The 19,667-nt window shown below is 36.1% G+C and overlaps 4 protein-coding genes across 5 annotated transcripts; 1 reads left to right on the forward strand and 3 right to left on the reverse strand.

Moving 5' to 3' along the window:
- Positions 1-1,709: 1,709 nt before the first annotated feature.
- On the reverse strand, positions 1,710-2,525 carry BDBG_08643 (Sin3-associated polypeptide Sap18; the record flags this gene model as incomplete). The annotated part of the gene is made up of 1 exon (XM_002620912.2): positions 1,710-2,525. One exon carries the CDS (start codon positions 2,523-2,525, stop codon positions 1,710-1,712), a length of 816 nt encoding a protein of 271 aa, XP_002620958.1.
- A 244-nt stretch (positions 2,526-2,769) lies between these two features.
- On the forward strand, positions 2,770-6,503 carry BDBG_08644. 2 transcript variants are annotated; one of them, XM_031723664.1, is made up of 3 exons: positions 2,770-3,901; positions 4,001-4,268; positions 4,351-6,503. In XM_031723664.1, the coding sequence occupies exons 1-2, from the start codon at positions 2,997-2,999 to the stop codon at positions 4,194-4,196; spliced, it is 1,101 nt and encodes a 366-aa protein (XP_031580911.1). In that variant the 5' UTR covers positions 2,770-2,996; the 3' UTR covers positions 4,197-4,268; positions 4,351-6,503. The 2 variants fall into 2 exon arrangements, with proteins under 2 accessions (XP_031580911.1, XP_002620959.1); XM_002620913.2 differs by having other exon boundaries at positions 2,802-3,901; positions 4,001-6,503.
- Positions 4,327-6,116, reverse strand: BDBG_08645 (uncharacterized protein; the record flags this gene model as incomplete). The annotated part of the gene is made up of 2 exons (XM_002620914.2): positions 4,327-5,936; positions 6,068-6,116. The coding sequence occupies 2 exons, from the start codon at positions 6,114-6,116 to the stop codon at positions 4,327-4,329; spliced, it is 1,659 nt and encodes a 552-aa protein (XP_002620960.1).
- A 12,111-nt stretch (positions 6,504-18,614) lies between the features above and the next one.
- Positions 18,615-18,860, reverse strand: BDBG_08646 (uncharacterized protein; the record flags this gene model as incomplete). Its single annotated transcript, XM_031723665.1, has 1 exon — positions 18,615-18,860. One exon carries the CDS (start codon positions 18,858-18,860, stop codon positions 18,615-18,617), a length of 246 nt encoding a protein of 81 aa, XP_031580912.1.
- Positions 18,861-19,667: the final 807 nt, after the last annotated feature.

Below are 19,667 nucleotides of genomic sequence, written 5' to 3' on the forward strand. Positions count from 1 at the left end.
TTCACATTTGGCTGAATAACTCCACCACCACACGGGGTATGCAGTCAGTGATGGGGTCAAAATGCTCGTATGATCGAGGGCTTTTCGATGGATCTATCGGCGGGTTCTTATTCGAAAAATCGAGCGAGTTCGTGGTGGAGCGGTTGAATGCTGTCTGTATTGAGCTTGATAGTACATAGAGTATGTACAGAATAATGCATTAAATTGAGACTATTCAAATACACTGAGAGAATGAGAATTCTCACACACTGAGCAGCAGTGTATGAAATAAGTATATTAATAAACATATCAGTTAATGTATATACAGTAGAGAACATCTGTAAAGAAAAGAATGAAGATTAATATCAGAGCTGTACAGACTGCAGAGCTGGCTGTTCAGATGAATTCATTTTGATGAGATGCATATGATATCATGTGAGGCCATGTTACAGGGCATTTTACTCGGAAAAGTTGGTTTTTCTATAATATATAGAGAGATAGTCTCACCTTAGATTAACAGAGGACCCTGGCGCTGATGACTAATCAACTTCGCCCAACCCGGCAATTCTCATCATCACAACCTTGAACCTCATTGCGGGCGACAGTTGGTTGACCTTGAACCACCTAGATACACCGCCGTAACAGCAACATCCTCCTCCGCGCAAGGCCCGCAACCATGGCTGGTCCCAATCCAAGTCTGCTTCCCTTTCTCATACCTCTCCTATCCTCTTCGGCCAATTGCTGACACACTTCCTCTCGCAGATTTGACTCTTGATCCGGCCCTCCAGAAATATTATGGTATGGATTTCCAAGTTCTTTAGCCTTTGACACTTATTCCCCGCTGGGTGGTCATCTCCCTCCACCTGATAAAACAATAAATCTCTTGCTCATCGACTTCTGTTTTTGTGCAGAGCTGAATGTCAACCGATACAAATACTTCCGCTGGACCCCGCGCACAGTATGGATCTCGTTCTGCTACATGGCTCTCGTGCCCGGAGTTTTGGCTTACGTCGGCTACAAAACTGATGTAAGTGTGCAATATTCTTCTTCAATTGGAAATTGAAATTGCGTGGTCGCTGTCGGCGGTTATCGTGGATCTTTTTGTAACGAGTTGGGTTGAACCAAAGGCTGATCCGGATGAATGATTTTTACGGACATATAGGGGAAGTTCGACTTCAGAGGGAAGAGAAGGGGAGATACAATAGTGGAGTGGTAGAGTTGTTTTCTGTACATACATAGATAGGGGGGGTCGCAAAATAAATAAACCACGGGAAGGCCCCATCATCCGACAGTCACAATGGAGTACTGGCATACTTCCCTCTGCATTCTCTTATCGCGAGTTGCAGCTCTCCGTATGTTTGAGACGGACATGGTTTGATGCTGTATTTTAGTCTACGAAATTCAAGTATTCTCCAAACAAAGTTTGGACAGTTGATTTCATTAGAATATCGGTATTCGTCAAACATTATCCAGCAACGGAAAGAAAAGAGGTCTGAACAATAGAAGAAAGAGAAAAAGAGATAAAAGAGAGAAAAAAAAAAAGAGAATTATGAGAAAGAAAAACCAGAGATACCCCGGAGTAGATGAATCATACAGAGGAACCGCCCGGCAAAACAACAAGAGAAAAGCACAAGGAAAGTCGCTGAAATTTAAAACCACATTTACTGTCCGTTCCCGTAAGCATATGGAATGAAAATTGAATAGGAGAAGATCTAGGCTCTCAACCAAATTCAATAGGGTCTCCCACGACTCCTTGGATGGCCCCGACCGAAGCCACGCCCTCCTGCTTCAGGGACCCTTTCTCCTCTCCTCCATTCCCCTGATGGGACTCCAGATGGGCCAGTCGGAGGGAAACCCCCTCCCCTACTCAGCGTTCCAGCCCCCCTTGGTCTGCCAAAACCATTTTCCCTTGATGAAGATGGTCCATTGCCAAAGGCCCTCATCCCCCCACCAATGGTTGAACTGCCAGCCACTCCCCTGTTTATGACGGCGGGCGCAATAGAGCCATCGGACAAAGGCGGGAGGACAGCACAATCGACGTAGTCACCAATCACAAAGCGGAAATCCTGTAAGCATTTATCCGCTTCATCGCCTTGAAGCTTAAATGCTCCGTTTGCTGGATGATCCTTTTCACGTCTTCCTGTGTTCTTGTTTTCACTTGGTCCGACAATTACGCTACCCATATCTCGACTCAAGTACCTTCCCCGCCCTTCGCCCGCATTTCCTTGATTTCTTGAATCAGGGTATATGAGCCGAAAGCTCAGGCGCGTTCCGATAGCAGGGTTGGGGAGAATAGAAGGTAGGCATGACGTTAGGAGCTGGGCAAGTTCGCGTAGAGAACAAGACGGCCAGGTGTAAATCTGAAGGTGTGGGGGAAGCGGAGGAGGGGGGTTGGACGCGTTTGCGGTTCTGGCAGATGGAGGTGGGGGAATCGGGAAATCTGAGAGATGATGGAAGCCGTGCTGGCGGTAGAACAGCTTCAGATGAAATGGAGTTGTTGTCTGGCGGTCAATCTTGGGAGGCGCATCAGACTTGTCTTCCGCCATAGTTGCGGCGGAGAGCGCGCATGCGTTGCTAGGACCGCAGCGGCTGCGACAAGCGGAACGAGGCTGGGCGGGAGGAGCGAGCGGTGGCCAATGTAGCTATGAGAAGCACAATAGGAATTTCGTCAACTCGATATAGCGGGCTACAAATTCACCATCTATTACGCGCGATAGGGTGCTACGTAGACGACGTAGTGATGGTTGGAGTGGTGAGTGGAGGAGTTGAAAGCTGGAAGTAGTATGGAGCGGCATCGCCTATTTCGGCCAGCAGTTGTCAAGCAACAACGCAACGCCAAGCCACGGAATTTGGGCTGAAGCTTGAGCCTCCACCAACAAGAGAACAACACTCGTTCAGGGAGAGAACATTCCGCTTACTTCTTTGAAGCTACAATAATTCTATCTGATACAGCTGTTTTATCTCATCTCTTCGTTACCCAACCTTTGCCTGCACTCCCACACACCCGCACGCCCACCATGGATTTCGCGTCGCTAATGGCTAAGGAAATTTCCAAGGCTAAGTCACCGGAATCGTCCTCAACCACCTCCGGCTCCAGTAAGCAATACGTGAAACGAGCCGACGCCGAAGCGGCTAGGCTAGCAGCATACAACGCGGAACAAGAAAAACTGCAGAAGGAACGCGAGCAACGGGCTGAGCGGAAACGTAAGTTGGAGGAGGAAGAGGCGGAAAGGAATCGGGAGAGGGAGGAGAAGAGAAGACGGTTGGCAGAGGAATCTAGGCGGAAAAGAGAAGCTGAGGCAGCGGCTAAAGAGCGAGAGCGGCGGAGGAGACTCGGCCTTCCAGAGATTCCTGAGGGTAGTCCAGGTGATTCGAAGGAAGGCACTCCGCTGGGCGACGATGAAGCAGACCTTGGTGAGGATGAGGTGATTGACAAGCTGAGGGCTGCCGGCGAACCAGCAAAGCTCTTTGGAGAGAGCCATAAAGCCCGTGTAAGGCGATATCGACGACTTGTGCAGCGATCCCTCACCCCACAGCAGCACATTTCCGAAGGCCCGATTCCAACAACTCTGGTTCTCGTTCCCGAGGCTGAAATGAAAGTCCCGTCTAAGTTACCCACTGATGAGGAGGGACGTAAATTCCTCTTCCGACAACTAGCATCCTACTTTACGATGATCTTAAAAGAATGGGAAATCGCCTTGTCAAAGAGAGATGCCGCTGTAAAACATAGCTACCAAGGAAAGCAGGCTTACAATGCCATGGTGCAGTCCCGGGAGAATATGCGACCTTTGTTTAAAATGTTTGAAAATGGAGATTTGGAGACGAGCATACTTGAGTCAGTAGTGGAAATTGTACGCAGCGCACAGAACAGACGCTATGTTGACGCGAATGATGGTTATCTTCGACTTAGTATTGGGAAAGCGTAAGTCGAATATGCCGTTCTCAATATCCAAACTTTCAATTTTGCAAATACCGATAGTCAGTTTGCCTGAGTTGTCTAAGCTGACTTTGTTATTCCTAGAGCCTGGCCTATCGGAGTTACTATGGTTGGTATCCATGAGAGATCTGCGCGAGAGAAACTTCATCAGAGCGATAAGAGCCAAGCTCATATCATGAGCGACGAAATCACACGCAAATTCCTACAAAGTATCAAGAGATGCCTGACTTTTGCCCAGGTCCGCTGGCCGCCAGATGACCAGCTTCAGCTCATGGGTTAATTTTTTTGTTGTTTCATTGTCGAGAGATGGATATCTACTGCCTTTCATAAGTTTGGCCTCCAAATTGCCCAGGTATCTATCCCTAATATAGATCGAGTTGCACGCGATACGAGAAATACAATCAAACAGTCTAACCAGTAAACAATAACTTTAGATGCTCCCACCAAGATTTCGGTGGATTCGCAACCGAGGGGGGACGAATGTGCTTCTCTCGTGGTATCTCAGCCTGCCTTTCAGATTTGAGTTCGATCCTTCTGACGTTGTTGTGCTCCTCCGCACCGTTTATGAATGCACTCTCGGCAGTCCAGTCTTTGCTTGTTGCGATTTTCGAGTAGAAATTTCCTGGAGCATGTCCATTTCGCTCATTGAAGTCCGACTGCATGAGCTTTCCAGCGGCGTAAATGCAACCCCCATAAGCAAATCTGATCAACGAGTCCCCAGTCAAACTGCCAATTATGAAGACATCCTTCGTGACTTCTAAGCCTTCTAGGGCCCGAGCGCGCATTGTTTGCCTCGAAACCCATCTGAAATCGTCTGCCGGCGTTTCATTGTCGAATATTTCAGCTAGCAGGGGTTTGCTTAGATAGTTCAGGGAGCTCCTTCGGCCAACCACATATGCTAGTCCACTTACTTCGCGAGAGAAGGTGGTCCCATCCTCTCGTCGAAATGTGACTAGTGCTGTCTCATTATCCAACACAACATCTGTGACAACGGTGTTGGGAATACCCTCATAGTTATCGGTCCAATTTCTACTTTCCAGAAAAGGAATCGAATGTCCACAAGGCCGTTTTGGGCGACTTGTCCCGTTACTCTGCTTTGATTGAGCGAAGGCCCGTTTCATGAGGCGATAAATAGTGGCATACTCGGGGTATTCTTGCTGGTGACAACTTTTCAAAGGTGACGGATTGGTCTCTGGTTTCCATTTGAAAACATGGATTATTGTTTGATCTGGATGAGAAGAAATAATGACGTCCGCTGCTGAAAACCCAGATCCGATGATTAAGAGTGGGGCACGTCGTGGTTGCATCGCCGTCGTTGGAGGCGGTAATTTTAACAAGGGCAACAACAATGGTCGCGGGGGAATACGCTCCGTGAAAACTCCCGATGCCAGGATCAACTTGTTGCAAGTGATATTATGTGACCTGATATAGAAACCATTCTCAGTGCGAACTACTCCACTGATTTGCTGGCTGCATCGAATTGATTCGGATATCCCTACGAATGTAGCGTAAGCGGCAAGATACTCCGCTACCGCCTCCCTCGGTGGCCTTGTGAACGGTGGTAAAGGACAGGCGTGGACGCGTTGATGGTGCTCAGCAAAGCTATATCCAGGTAATGAGAGCATACCAGCGTAACTTAACGTTTGGATGTTTGGGGCTGTCCCGTCTGGACACTCTGTCCATTGTCCTCCAGGATGAACTGCAGACCCAAAAATAATATGGGAGGCGGCCCTTTCTGGCATGTACCGCCATCGGACACTTGTTTCTGTCCCCTCATCATCGTCTCCATTCGGCCGAATCAGAGCGTCAAGAAGAACGTTAACAGGAAGAGCTTGGGTGGAATATGGGAACCTAGATGCGCCGAAATGGGTTGTCAAATGACCAATGTCTAGGTGGAGGAGCTGCGGGTTGTCCTTTAGCTTTGCATGGAGTAGGGGATCCGGATGGGGTTTCTCCGGGTTGTAGAATGGAATATGGCCGTGGAGGATATAGGAAAGTATCATGGCAGATGGTCCATTTCCTACATGGAGTCACGGAAGCAATTTGCATTGATTAGCAGAGGTTTCAACACGGGTTGGGTTTGGGGTATGCGTTCTTCTTTCTGTCTGTGCGAGGAGAGGGAGGGCAACAGGGAATGTCCAAAGTTCTCACCAACAATGACGACATCAACCGACGTAGGAACATTTGATTTTTCTGCCATGGGCGGCGACTGGATCCTCAGGCATTCTGAGGAACAGTGATCGGCGATACTTTCCAGCGTCTGCCGTGGGACGAGAGCTCACGCCTCCCCACCCTTCGTGACGGGTGCAGGAAGCTGCATGTAAAAATGACTATTCCATGTAGCAGGTGAACGTCAGTTCCTCATCCAAATGCGGTCCCGAACACGATTAATCAACAATGCGAATGGTCAGTTAGACAGATGAAGTTTTTTGAAAGAAGTCTGAGGGAAGGGAATGTTAGAGATCTTGGGATATCTGATAGCTATTTTTTTGCTGTTTCTCTTTTTCATTTTCTGGAAGGTTGTTTGGTTTTGGTTTTCGTTAAACTACTGAGACGCGAGACGCTGCTGACAAATGGGCGGCATTGGCTGTTGGCCGTTACGGCCGTTGCGGTTAGCGATCCTACTAGATCACGTGACTCACCACTATATTATGTTCTTGTAGATAGATTATTATTATTATTATTATTATTCTTCCATTATACATATGCAAGCGGAGCTTATGATGAGTCCTTGCGTGATGTTAAATACAGGTCAAGTGTTGGTTATACAGGAGGAAATACAGGTGTTGAGACCATGCCAAGATAACAGAACTGTGGCGGGCTGCGCCCGATCAATCATACAGACTATTCCGTTACACTCCATAGATTCCTACCGCCCCATTCTCGATCGCCGATCCTCGGCTGCCACGAACGCGTATGTTCCGATTGTCCATTCTTGAACACATATGCTCTGATTCTCAGCCATTCTTGATTGCTGATCCTCAGCTGCTATGAACACATGTAAATTCTTCCACTCTGAAGCTTCACTGTATACATCATCACATATGTGTATAAATATTCACTTTAATTGCTGATTCTCATATTTTCTCTTTCTTTTTCTTCTTTAATATTTTTCACTTTGTTATATAAGATCTATAAATATTATATTAATCTATTCAGTATGAATCTTTTATACTTGAAAAATATTCATTATATTCTTATTAAAAATGATTATTTATATATTATCTTCTTATTAAAAATAATTATTTATTAAGAAGATATCTGAACATGTAACAATATATAAGAAAGAGAAATAAATAGTTAATCAGATACTGAGTTCTTAAATAGAAGCTTACTTATTAATCACTCTAACTCTATAATAAAATTTTATAAGAGAATATTAGTAAAAGATCTGAGAGTTCTGATACTTAGATATATAAAATATTTATACAATTACACTTCTTTAAATATTATATATTTAATGAAAAATATATTTAATAATAATATAAGTGTAAGAGGTTGATACTGAATAGATCAGTATAATATTGATAAATCTTATATAATAAAGAGAAAAACATTAAAGAAGGAAAAGAAAGAGAGAGTATAAGAATCTATAATTAAAGTAAATATTTATACATGTATATAATGAAGCTTCAGAGTAGAAGAATTTATATATATTTATAACAGCTAAGAATTAATAATTGAGAATAATCAAGAATCAGAGTGTACATATTTATACACATTTATAGTAACTGAGAATCAGACTGAGAGTCAGAGCAGTAGAAATCTATGAAGTGTAATAAAATAGTTTATATAAATAATCAGATATAGTCTGTTATATTAATCTCTCTCTTCTTATCAATCAAGAGCCGCGGTTTCAGATAATATAAAACTTAAAGTTCAGATCAGGCAATTATAACTGACTTATTTTACAAGATATTATCAGCTACAGCTGCAGAATCTTTCATTGAGAATATCTTCAATTTCTTTCTCAGGTTCATTATCTTCTTCTGTAATTTCTAACAGCTGTCAGTCAGAAGTCAGTTGTGAAGAGAATGAGTTAGTAACAGTATAGCAGAGTAAACTTGTGTGAAATATATTATAAATCTCTGACAGAGTATTAAGATAATAGTTATAACTGTCTAGAACTTCTATCACTGTGTATTTCTATCACTGTGTATTTCTATCACTGTGTATATCATATAATAATAATTCAATATACAGAATGAGTGTGTAATCTATATATTCTTAAGATTTAATTATATAAGATCTTCTATCTTATACTGTTCTGCAGAATCTTATCAGATATTGACTTGATTCTCTTAATCTTATTTAATATTTATTATAAAGGCTTTTACTCAGTTACAGATATTTCAGAGCTTTATTACTATATTATTAATAATCTGAATCAGACTGCAGAGATTGAGTGTGAATTGTGTAATCTCTAGAAGATTCAACACTTTTATATAATATCTATATGTAAGAAAGAACAGGCTTACATCTATTAAAATAATATCTTGATTATTAATAGCAATCTCTGCATGTAAAAGAAGATTATATCAATCATCTTATAAGTAATTACAGAACTTATAAAGATACTTCTTCACAGTCTGAATTATTCATTGTTATAAGAGGTCTACGCTGAATAGATCAGTATAATATTAATAGGTCTTATATAACAAAGATAAAAACATTAGAGAAGAAAAGAAAGAGAAAGTGCAAGAATCAGTGATTGAGGTGAATATTTATATATGTATGTGGTGGTGTACGCGGGGGAGCTTCAGAGTGGGAGAATATATGCGCATTTATAGCAGTCAAGAATCAGTGATTGAGAATGGCCAAGAATTGAAGCATATGCATTCAAGAATGAAGTGATTGAAATCTGTGAAGTGTAACAGAATAGTCTATATAATTGATCAGACACAGCTCATCACATTAGCTCTCTCTTTCAGAAGCTGTTTTCATCAGTCAAGAACTGCTGTTTCAGATAACATAGAACTCAGAGTTCAGGTCAGTTAATTATAGTTAACTCATTTCACAAGATATTATCAGCTGCAGTCACAGAGTCTCTCATTGAGAATATTCTTAATCTCTCACTCAAGCTTATTATCTTCTTCTATAATGTCTGATGACTGTCAGTCAGAAGTTAGTTGAGAAGAGAATGAATCAGTGACAGCACAGTGAAGCAAGCTTGTATGAAATACATTATGAATTTCTGATAATATGTTAAGACAGTAGTTATGACTATCTAGAACTTCTATCACTTTATACTTGATATAGCAGTAATCTAGTGTACAAGATGAACATATGATTCATATATTCTTAAGATTCAATTATATCAGATCTTCTATCTTATATTGTTCAGTGAGATCTTAGTGAATATTGATTTGATTCTCTTAATCTTGTTTTACAGTTGTTATGAAGATCTCTGCTCAATCATAGATATTTCAGAGTTTTATTACTATATTATTAGCAATCTGAATCAGACTGCAGAGATTCAGTGTGAACTGTGTAGTCTCTAGAAGATTTAACACTTTCATATAATATTTATATATAAGAAAGAACAGACTTATATCTGTTAAAATAGCATTTCAATCATTGATAGCAATCTCTGTATATAGAAGAAGATTATACTAATTATCTTATAAGTGATTACAGAACTTATAGAGATAATTCTTCATAATCTGAATTATTTATTCTGATATATCATCAGTCTCAGAGTAGTAGATAGTTGATAGACAGTGTATAATCTTGAAAACTTGACAGATTCTTATTCAGAGAGTACTTATGAATTAACAGCTCTGATCTGATACTATAGATCTCAGTAATCTGTGTATTCAATAGAATAGATTCTGTAGAAAAGCTTCAGTGACTTGTTCAGTATTCATCTTATTACAAGATTTTAATATTATATCTTTACTCAGTTAATTCACAATGATCAGAATGTTTCTATAACTCTTACTCTCAGATAGATTAACAGTAAAGTTAATTACTATATCTTATCAGATTCTATTAGAGATATTGAGTAGTTTTAATAGATTTTTTCTACAGTTCTTTTATAAGATAATAGAAGAAGAGTAATTACAGTTTTAGATGAAGTGTTTAATACTGTTTAATATCTCAGATCAGTAGAACTCTCAGAAGATCATTCTATACAGTTATTCACAGTCTGAATAATCAGTTATATACAAATCATGCATCTCTTACATTATCTGAGTATATAAGAATTCAGAGTGAGAGATTCAGCATCATTCACAGAATTATAGAATGTTATTATTATTAATTGAACATTTTGACATATCAGTTCTTATACATAGTTCTGAAGAAAATCAGAGTACTTCTTAATATACTACTTCAGTGAGAGTCTGAAGAAGTTTATTTATCTGAGCTGCTGTATATCACAGTTTATTCAGTGTAGAAGAAGTGAAGATATCAATGATAGTTCTAACTGAAGAAGTATATATAGTATCATGAACTGTTTTATCTTAATTAACTAGTATCTTCAGATTCAAGAGTCAGTGCTCTCAGTTTATTCAGTAAGTATCTGTTACATTAGATAATATATCTTACTCTCATTATAAGAGAGTATCTATCATTGAGTTCTAGCTATCAGAATAGTAGTGTATTGTAAAATAAAAGCAGCTTAAGAACTCAGATCATTGTATCTATTATTCAGTGAGTTTATAGATAGTTATAAAGTATTTAAAGTTCTTATAATCTGTAACTATCTTAAATTCAGAGATACTTTGAAGTTCAGAGTCTCATTCTTCTAAACAGTGTATAATTGTAAGAAGTTTCTTATCATAGATCTTATAATTGCATTCAGCAGAACTCAGTTTCTTAGATATAAAGACATATAATTATAGAACATCTTCATTATTATATTATAATATCACTTCTTCTATTATATAGTCAGAGAAATCAGCTTCAATAACTGTTTTATAATCAGAATTAAATATTATTAGTAGAGAAGTATTAATAAATATCTTCTTTATGTGGTTCGGAAGAACGTACGACCGTCGGATAATAACGCGGCCGCTTCCGAACTGCTAGTGTATGAATGTAAAGAGGGTCATAGCAGTCACTAATTAATTTAGTGTATAATATTACAATATATAAGAAGTCAGTGTACACCTGTAATTGTATACTAGCTTAAGCAATCTTTGAATCACATCTGATAGCATGTTTAAAAATCAGTAAGAAGTGCAGGCTTCTTCAGAGTGTGATAATTCTGTCTATGAAGTAATTTATAGTTATCATGTCAGTGTGGTTCTAGAACACCTTAAAAGATAGTGTATAAAGAACAGTGAGCAGAAGAGCATCTGATTGATACTGCTTCACTTATTAAGGGAAAACTTCACACTCAGATGAATGCCATGTATGAGATGTGAACAGATGAGATGTGAGAAAGAGAATGAGAGTAGTGAACCAGATTCAAAGAAGTTCACTCTCTACTTAAAAGAAGAATAAAAGAAAGAAGTGATCATCACTGAAGTCATATAATGATAACAGAAATCATATAATAATATAGTGATAGAATGATATAGCAATATAATGATACAGTAATATAATAATAGACATCATACAATCAATGAGAAATCACTGAAATAAATACCTTCTCTAGTCAATATGAATAACATTCTTCTCTGCTATCTGAACTGAAAGATATGCAGAACCTCTCAGAGAGTTTACTCAAAGCAGTAAGAAAAGCAGCTAAAACTGCTGAACTGGAATTGAAGCTCTGTATGTGTACAAGAATTCTAAACAAGATTGAGACCTTGTGTACACAGTGGCAGACTGAGATGAAAGTCAAACAACAATTGACATTTGCTGTGAATTAAGCATTCACTATAAAGAGCTTCACTGACACAATCACCATCATCAATAAGAATAGAGAAAACCAGATCTTAGACCTGCAGTAGAAGATCAAACATTTATATAGACAGACAACTATACTGAATCTGAAGATCTCATCACAATTGTTCACAATTTCTTCAGAAGCATATATATCATCAGAGATCACTGTGCAGAATGAGAATTCAAGTATGAGATATATCAAGTCAGAAGATCTGCTGAAGCTATCAAGCTTTAATAACAATTAAAAAAATGATGCTGCAATCAGCTGACTAAGTCAGATGCAATTATATTATCAGATTAAATGTAAACTTACAGACAGACAGTCAATAAAATTTTAACAAGTCTTAAGATCTGTCACATTTCTACATGAAAAAGTGAAGTCATTATAAATGACTGATGAAAAGATGAATCTCACAGACCTGAAGTGATATTCATTCTTATAAACATGAAATGAGTTTTTCAAATGAATCTTGCACAACTTTGAGAAAGTAAATATATGAGATAAGTATTATAAATACTTCACTGAGTGTAGATAAGTAAGTAATCTTATATTATACTTCACACACTTCAGCTTATACTATCTCACATTGAATGAAGGGCTTTCAACATCTTTCTGTTTACAGATCTTTATTCATGATCTTACATCTGAGTTGAGAGTAGAATGAAAATACTTAATCTCACAGTCAGATACAGTGAAGAAAGCATACAATATTCTTATTATACAGAAACAAGTGAGTCAATTATGATAGAAAATACTATAATCAAGTATGTCTCAGTAAAGAACAAGTAATCAGACTTCTATAACACAAGTTACATACTCAGATATGATGAATCTAGATCTGAATGCCATTGCTAAAGCACTCAATTCTCTGAAAAAGAAATCCTCTGAGTGAAAACCTTAATATCACAAGTATTAAGCTTGCTTTAACTGCAGATGTCAAAATCATGATACAAAAGATTGCACTCAGCATGCACAGTCAAGAGAAGTAAGAAAGTCAAAAAACTAGCAGAATCAGTGAGCTCAGAGGCACTTGCTGATATTCTATAAAAAGTTTTCAAAGTGAAAGAGATGTCTGTGTTAGATAATTCTCTGAATTCTGTGAATGTAAAGAAGAAGCAGGCTTCTGACTGAGATGCAGATGAGAAAGTGAACACTCATCTCAATGTCTTAAGACCTGAAATGTTAATGTATAAGAGGCACTTGAATAAGAATTGAGAGATGACTGCAAAAGTGTTAGCAGATACAGAAGCTTCTATATAATATATTAATAATTATATAATCTGAAGATTGAAAGAGGTTCACTGAGTGAAGAATTCCTGATGTATAAGATTATCTGATAATCAATATTTGATATCACCTGCAAGAGTAAGAGTTTCCTTGCACTTTGAAGAATGATCTTGCTATATTTGAGCATGAGAGCTGCAGAACATGAAATATGACCTTATTCTTGAACTTGATTGATTTCAAAGGTTCAATCTGCAGATTCAATGATGTACATGTCATATGCAGTTAACTGATAGAAAGAAAATGATTCATACAATTCTATCAACTGATATAAGAAGGACATTTCACATCTCTGATATAGAAGAATTAAATCTGTTTATACATTAACAAGTAAAGAGAATGATTTGCAAGACCTTATCTGAAAGCATTCTGTATATCATACAGAATCTGAAAGCAGAGAAAATCAAGATAAAAGATATATGAGAGAACAAGTGTATAAAGAAGCTTCTGAAGAAGCATGAAAAGATCTTTTGAACAGATCTTTCATCAGAATTGCTGCTGAAATGAGGATTTGTACATGAGATTGACATGAAGAATGCAAAACCAGTCAATCAGAATGTGTATTCTCTGTCACAAATGTATCTCAAAGAACAGAAGTATCAGATCACAGATCTTCTAGAATGTGATCTCATATAGCTCTCATCAAGTGTGTGAGGCTTTTCAGTTCTATTTGTAAAAAAGACAGGTGAGGAGTGATGAATGTGTATTAATTATCAAGCACTCAACAAGCTTACAATCAAGAATGAATATTCACTGTCACAGATTCAACAATAGTTGAATACAGTTGAAAATATCTGATATCTATCAAAGATTAATCTTCTCTCAGAATACTGACAGATCTGTATAGACAAACTGTCAGTTCTGTGAACTGTATTTAATATATAATGAGAAAAGTTCAAATTCCTGACAATGTTATTTAGTCTGATAAATGCACTCATCATCTTCTAAATAGTAATGAATACAATTCTTCATAAACAGAATAAAATCTCATGCCTTGTATATCTTAATAACATTCTAGTCTTTTCAAACTTATACAATGAATATCTGAAGCATCTCAATGAAGTGCTTATAACTCTGACAGAGTATAAACTCTATATTAAATCACTCAAGTGTGTGTTTGAAATAGAAGAGTTGAAGTTTATAGAACATGTAGTAAGTGATGACTGTATATATCTTATTCTGAAGAAATTGAATGTCATAGCAAATTGACTGCAGCTGAGAAATGTACATCATGTATGACAGTTTCTTGAGTTGATCTCATACTATCACAGATTTATTAAGAATTTCACATAAATATCTGCATCACTCTCAGATCTCTTAAGAGAAATAGATGCAAATCTGTAAAAGAAGAAGTTTCATTCAATCATCTGAAATATCACATGTGAAGAGGCTTTTCTCACACTGAGAGAATGTGTAATAATATTCTCAGTACTTATTCAATCAGATTATGATAAATCTTTCTACATTGAGACAAATACATCTGAATGAGCTATCAGAGGCGCTCTTCTACAGATAAGTAAGAACAGCAAGCTGCATCTGATAATGTATGATGATAGAAAACTATCAGACACTGAGCTCAATTACTCAGTGTATGAAAAAGAATTGCTAGTGATTAAGCACACACTGACATTGTGAGATAGATATATTAACAATGAGTATACAATAACAGTGATCATGAATTATAAAAGTCTCATCTATCTACAATCAATGATAAAATCTTTCAAATGCTTAGTATGTTGAATCTCAGAGTTTCAAGTGTATGATCTTCATATCAAATACTGAAAGAGATCAGACATCATAATATCTGATACAATTAGTTACAGACTCAATTTCATGAGTAAGGGTTCTGTGAACTAGGTATAAGAAACATTCATATTAAATGCGCTGACAAGATACAAGGAATCAGAATGAGTGAACATCATAATCTCTTACTTGAAGAATGACAAGATGTCAGATAATAAGTATCTTGTGAAAGTAGTAGAAGAGATGCTTCTGAACTTCAAGCTGAGAAAATTAGAAAATAACATTATGCTTTATCACAATCTAGAATACACAGAAGCTCTCTATCTAGAATCTTTATTTCAATGTGACTTAATAACTCACATGTACAAGAAATTCAGTCACTTAGAAAGTCCTGAACTCATGAGTGTACTTGAATCAAGAGTATACTGATCAAGCATGGCTGAGAACATTCAGACATACACTCATGAGTGCCTGAATTATCAGGTTGTGAAAGAATCTAAGAAAGGATTAGAACATGAGAAAGTGCAACATCAGGTGAAGTGTATGATATAACTGTTTAAATGATGAAGAATGAATCTCATAGGCATATTTAGACTGGCCGGCGGGACCATGAATTTCACATTTGATCCCATTTGGTCTGGTCTCATACATTTCTTGACGTGAGTCCCACCAGGACCAAGCCTCAAAAAAATCTGAAAATGGACCATTTCTGAGAGAAATGGCATGAAAAATGACCAGATTTAATTCAAGAACAGTGAAATGAGAGTAATTTCTCAGAATAAACTGTGAAAGATGATCATTCTTCTAAAATCAGAATGAGACTGAGACTGAAGATTAAAATCAGTCTCATTCAGTTCATTCAGTGATTGCTTATATAATCAGAATTTGGTAATGATTATTGATAACACTCATGAAACAACTAAATACATTCTTGTGTAAGTTTATTCTTCACTTTCTCATGAAAACTACACTTCTCTGATATACTGTGATCAGAGATATTAAACTATCTGATAATTCTATGTTTTACAATCATGAGTTTCTTGATTGTTTCTTCTTGTAATTGTTCTCAATGATAGTGATAAATATCTCAACTTGAGTTGAACTTTCACTTCATTCTCATCTCTGTCAATGAAATTGTCAGAATATCACACATCATCAGTGCAACAGTTGAATATATACTCTTAACAATTTTTCATAACTCTAGAATTGATTTGGTGTGTAAATTTGTCAGATCATCTTGAAGATAGCAGTCAAATTCAGTTTTATAAGTATGTAGTTTTGCCTGATTTTCAGTTGCAATCAATGTATGCAAGTCCTGTTTCAAAGTTAGTATTATAGTTCTATGAGATATGAAGTGTTATCAAAGATTGTTACTTACTAGGGAATTATATTCCACTGTCTTCACATCTTGAACATCTGCTCATTCAAATCTCTGATAGTTGGCATTGTAGTAGTCTCAGACTAATTTGACATATGAGTCTTGTTTCTCCTCTGTTTAATCTTGAGAAGTGTAGATATTAACTTAACAGAAGAAATCTAGTAGAGCTGCTACAGCATAGTACTCTGCAAAAGATTGTTCAGTTTTGCTGTAGTAATATGCCAGTTTATTTCTTACAGTAATAATAGCCTGCACTATAGCATCATCCCAGACTGAATTTCTTTTTAAGTGATTCAACTGCTTCTCAAGATGAGTAAATAAACTGTTATACATTCACCAGGCTGACTGCAGCATTGGTGTACAAGTGATTGAGACTGTCTTTATTGTCTTATAAAACTGAAACAGTAAATCAATCACATATTTTAACTGAGTTCACTTCATATCAGAAAGTTTCAATATCTAGATCTTTTCCTGATCAGAGTGTTACACTCAATGATCAATTGTCTGACACAATCAAAGAGCCTGAACAGTCATCTTATATATTGAACTTCACTGTGTTTTAACATTCTGTATCATATTCAGTGATGTGACTGATTTATTTATTTATTGAATATCATGAAATCATTATTATTATTTAGAAGAGATACAAATCACATTAGTAATGTTTTGAATCTGTGATATTTAAATTATTAGTCAATCTATTCAAAATTAACAGTAGTATTATTAAAAAGCATTATCAAAAAGCAATATCAAAAAGTGTTGTTAAAAAATATTATCTTTTATAAAGTAGATGTAAAAGTTACTTGAGTAATCACTTTTATCTCATTCTTATCTCAAGAATCAGCCATCTCATTATTCTTTATCTCAATGTTAAGATTCTTTATCAGTGTTTACATCACAAGTTAAATCATATAAGTAATGCAGGGAATATGACCTTGTTTATCATTTCAGAAATACAAAGTCAATTTTTGCTTCAAGCTCTTCATCATAGTATAGTTATTCACAGCATTATCAGTTGTAATTGTAAGAAGACTGAGACTAATATCTCAATAGTCATTTTTAATCACAGTCATTAATATCTCTGCTATATAATCCTCAGTATGACTACTGATCAATGATTCAAATTCAATTAATGTCTCTTGATAAGTTCAGTTCTCATCAATGTAATAATATATAACTCTTACAAATGCAAGATTGTTTGTACTAGTTCATGCATTCACTGTGAGAGACACTCTTTGATGATTCTTCAACTCTGATTCTAGATATTGTATATTGACTTTGTAGTGTATCTCAAGGTTGAACTGAAGACAGAATCAATGTGAAATATGAAGATTTGAATTAAGCATTTAAAGAAGTGTTCAGAATTCAGAGTTTTCAATTGATTGAAAAGAAAGATTCAGAGATATATATATATAAAGTAATTATTCACAGAAGTTATCAGATGAGAGTTGTAAAATCAGAGTACTGATATATGATTATTTTCACATAATTTTCTTCAAATTAGAAAGTTAGTATTATCAAAAATTGTTATCTGATAGAGTAACTTATCAGCTCAGTAGTAATTTTCTGATTATTTTTCTTTTATTGTCTGCATTCTGATGACTTCAGATGTCAGGAAATTTCTTCAGAGCTATGATCAGTTTATAATGAATATTTCTGAATGAAGTTACAGTGATTGTAGCAGAGAGATGACTCTTCAGTAATCTACAATGTAATCTGTTAATAATTATTTCATAGATTATCTCAGTGTTTGTGTTGAGTTTTTCATAAATTTTATAACCTGAAATCAGATGTGAAGAATGAAGTGATTATTTATCATAATTGAAAGAGAGCATTCTGTGTTGAATTGTAAATAATATAGACTTTGTAATTCACAGTGATTTCTTGAAGAGTTTATGAATCTTCAATAGAAGTAAAAGAAGTAGAAGAAGTGAATTCAGAAGATATGATAATAATTTGAGAAAGATGACAATTTATTTTTAATAACTGATCACTGATGTGTGTAAGAAGAATTAATATAAGAGAAAATAATCTTGTTTCTTAACTTAGTTATAATTTTAGTACTAACTCAGATTGAATATCATTGATATATAAAAGTAAATAAATAATCTTGATTAATCTCTGTCATATTTCTTGAAATATATTAATATTATGAAAGAGAGTGTTATCAAATTATGTTATCAGATAATATCATTAAAAATATATTAATATTATAAATATCAATATTGAAAAAATGTTGATACTGATACATTATAGTGATTTGTGAATCATGATAGTTAAATATATATATATATATATATCATTTCTGACTTGATTACAACTTGTACAATAATTTTTGAAAACTCAAAATTAATTTTAATTATTAATAATTAAAAACTTAAACTTATAATTAACTAATATAAAAAGAAAAAAATCTACTTCTTCTCTTTCTTATTCTTCTTATCATTCTTTATAATTTACTTCTTATTCTTCTTCTTCTTCTTCTTCTTCTTCTTCTCCTTCTTCTCATCTGAGGTGATAACTATCTCAAAATCTCCCTCTGCTGCCATCTCAGAGAAGGGTTTCTGCTGCTTCTCCTCAGCCAGGTCAACCTGCATCTCAAAATCCCGCATTTTCTTATCTGCTGTCTCAGGTTCCATTCCAGCAGTAAGCAGATTGACATGCTCAGAGAGCAGGGCTGCCTTCTCAATGTTCTGAATCATAGAGTGCATTCAAGACCTGAACAAGGCCTCAATTCTCTCCTTCTCTGTCAGCTCCTACTAATCAATTAGAGAACAGAAGCATTATCAAAAATTGTTATCTCTTAATAAATAAAAAACTTACCAGTTTTGACTTCTTTATCTCCTACTTTAACACTCTCTCAATCTTCTTCTGCTGCTGCTTATTTATAGTAATACTCTTCTTCTCTCTCTCTCTCTTCATCTTAAACTCAAATCATTCTCAGAGCTTCTTCTGATCTCATCACTACTGTATGAGACTCTTCACTGTCTTCTTCTTCAATCTCTCACAGGTGATGTTATCTGCATTATTTCTATACTTAGTTCAGTCTAAATCTATCAGAAGTGTTACTTAAAATTGTTATCATTCTACTCTCTTACAGAGCCTCTTCAAGGCATTATAACATGTCTTATGATTGATCTCCTCTCACTTAAACACCTTCTTCTCCTCTCTCTTCAATCTATGATGATGCTCACGCGCCTTGGTGGTCCGCAGGACCGCAGAATATTTGAAGAAGAATAACATGATTGATTTTGATGAGCATTAAAGAGAAGTGAAGGCAGAAGAGATAGCCAGAAATAATATAATAATAGTGATGATGATGATGATGATAATGATGATGATAATAGTGATGATGATGATGATGATAATGATGATGATAATGATGATGATGATGATGATGATAATAATGATGATGATGAAAGAGAGAGTGCATTGAAATATATTACTGACTTATCAAATATAAAGAGACAAAGAAAATATTAACAGTTTTCAGAGATATATGAAAACAG

Source organism: Blastomyces gilchristii (genome assembly GCF_000003855.2).
Source record: "Blastomyces gilchristii SLH14081 genomic scaffold supercont1.26, whole genome shotgun sequence".
Classification (NCBI taxonomy): Eukaryota; Fungi; Ascomycota; class Eurotiomycetes; order Onygenales; family Ajellomycetaceae; genus Blastomyces; species Blastomyces gilchristii.

What these genes read in the sequence shown, in the direction of transcription:
- BDBG_08644 (XM_031723664.1), top strand. Translation starts at nt 2,997, where the DNA reads ATGGATTTCGCGTCGCTAATGGCTAAGGAAATTTCCAAGGCTAAGTCA. An exon ending in CGACTTAGTATTGGGAAAGC is followed by an intron (nt 3,902 to 4,000) that starts GTAAGTCGAATA and finishes TGTTATTCCTAG; the next exon opens with AGCCTGGCCTATCGGAGTTA.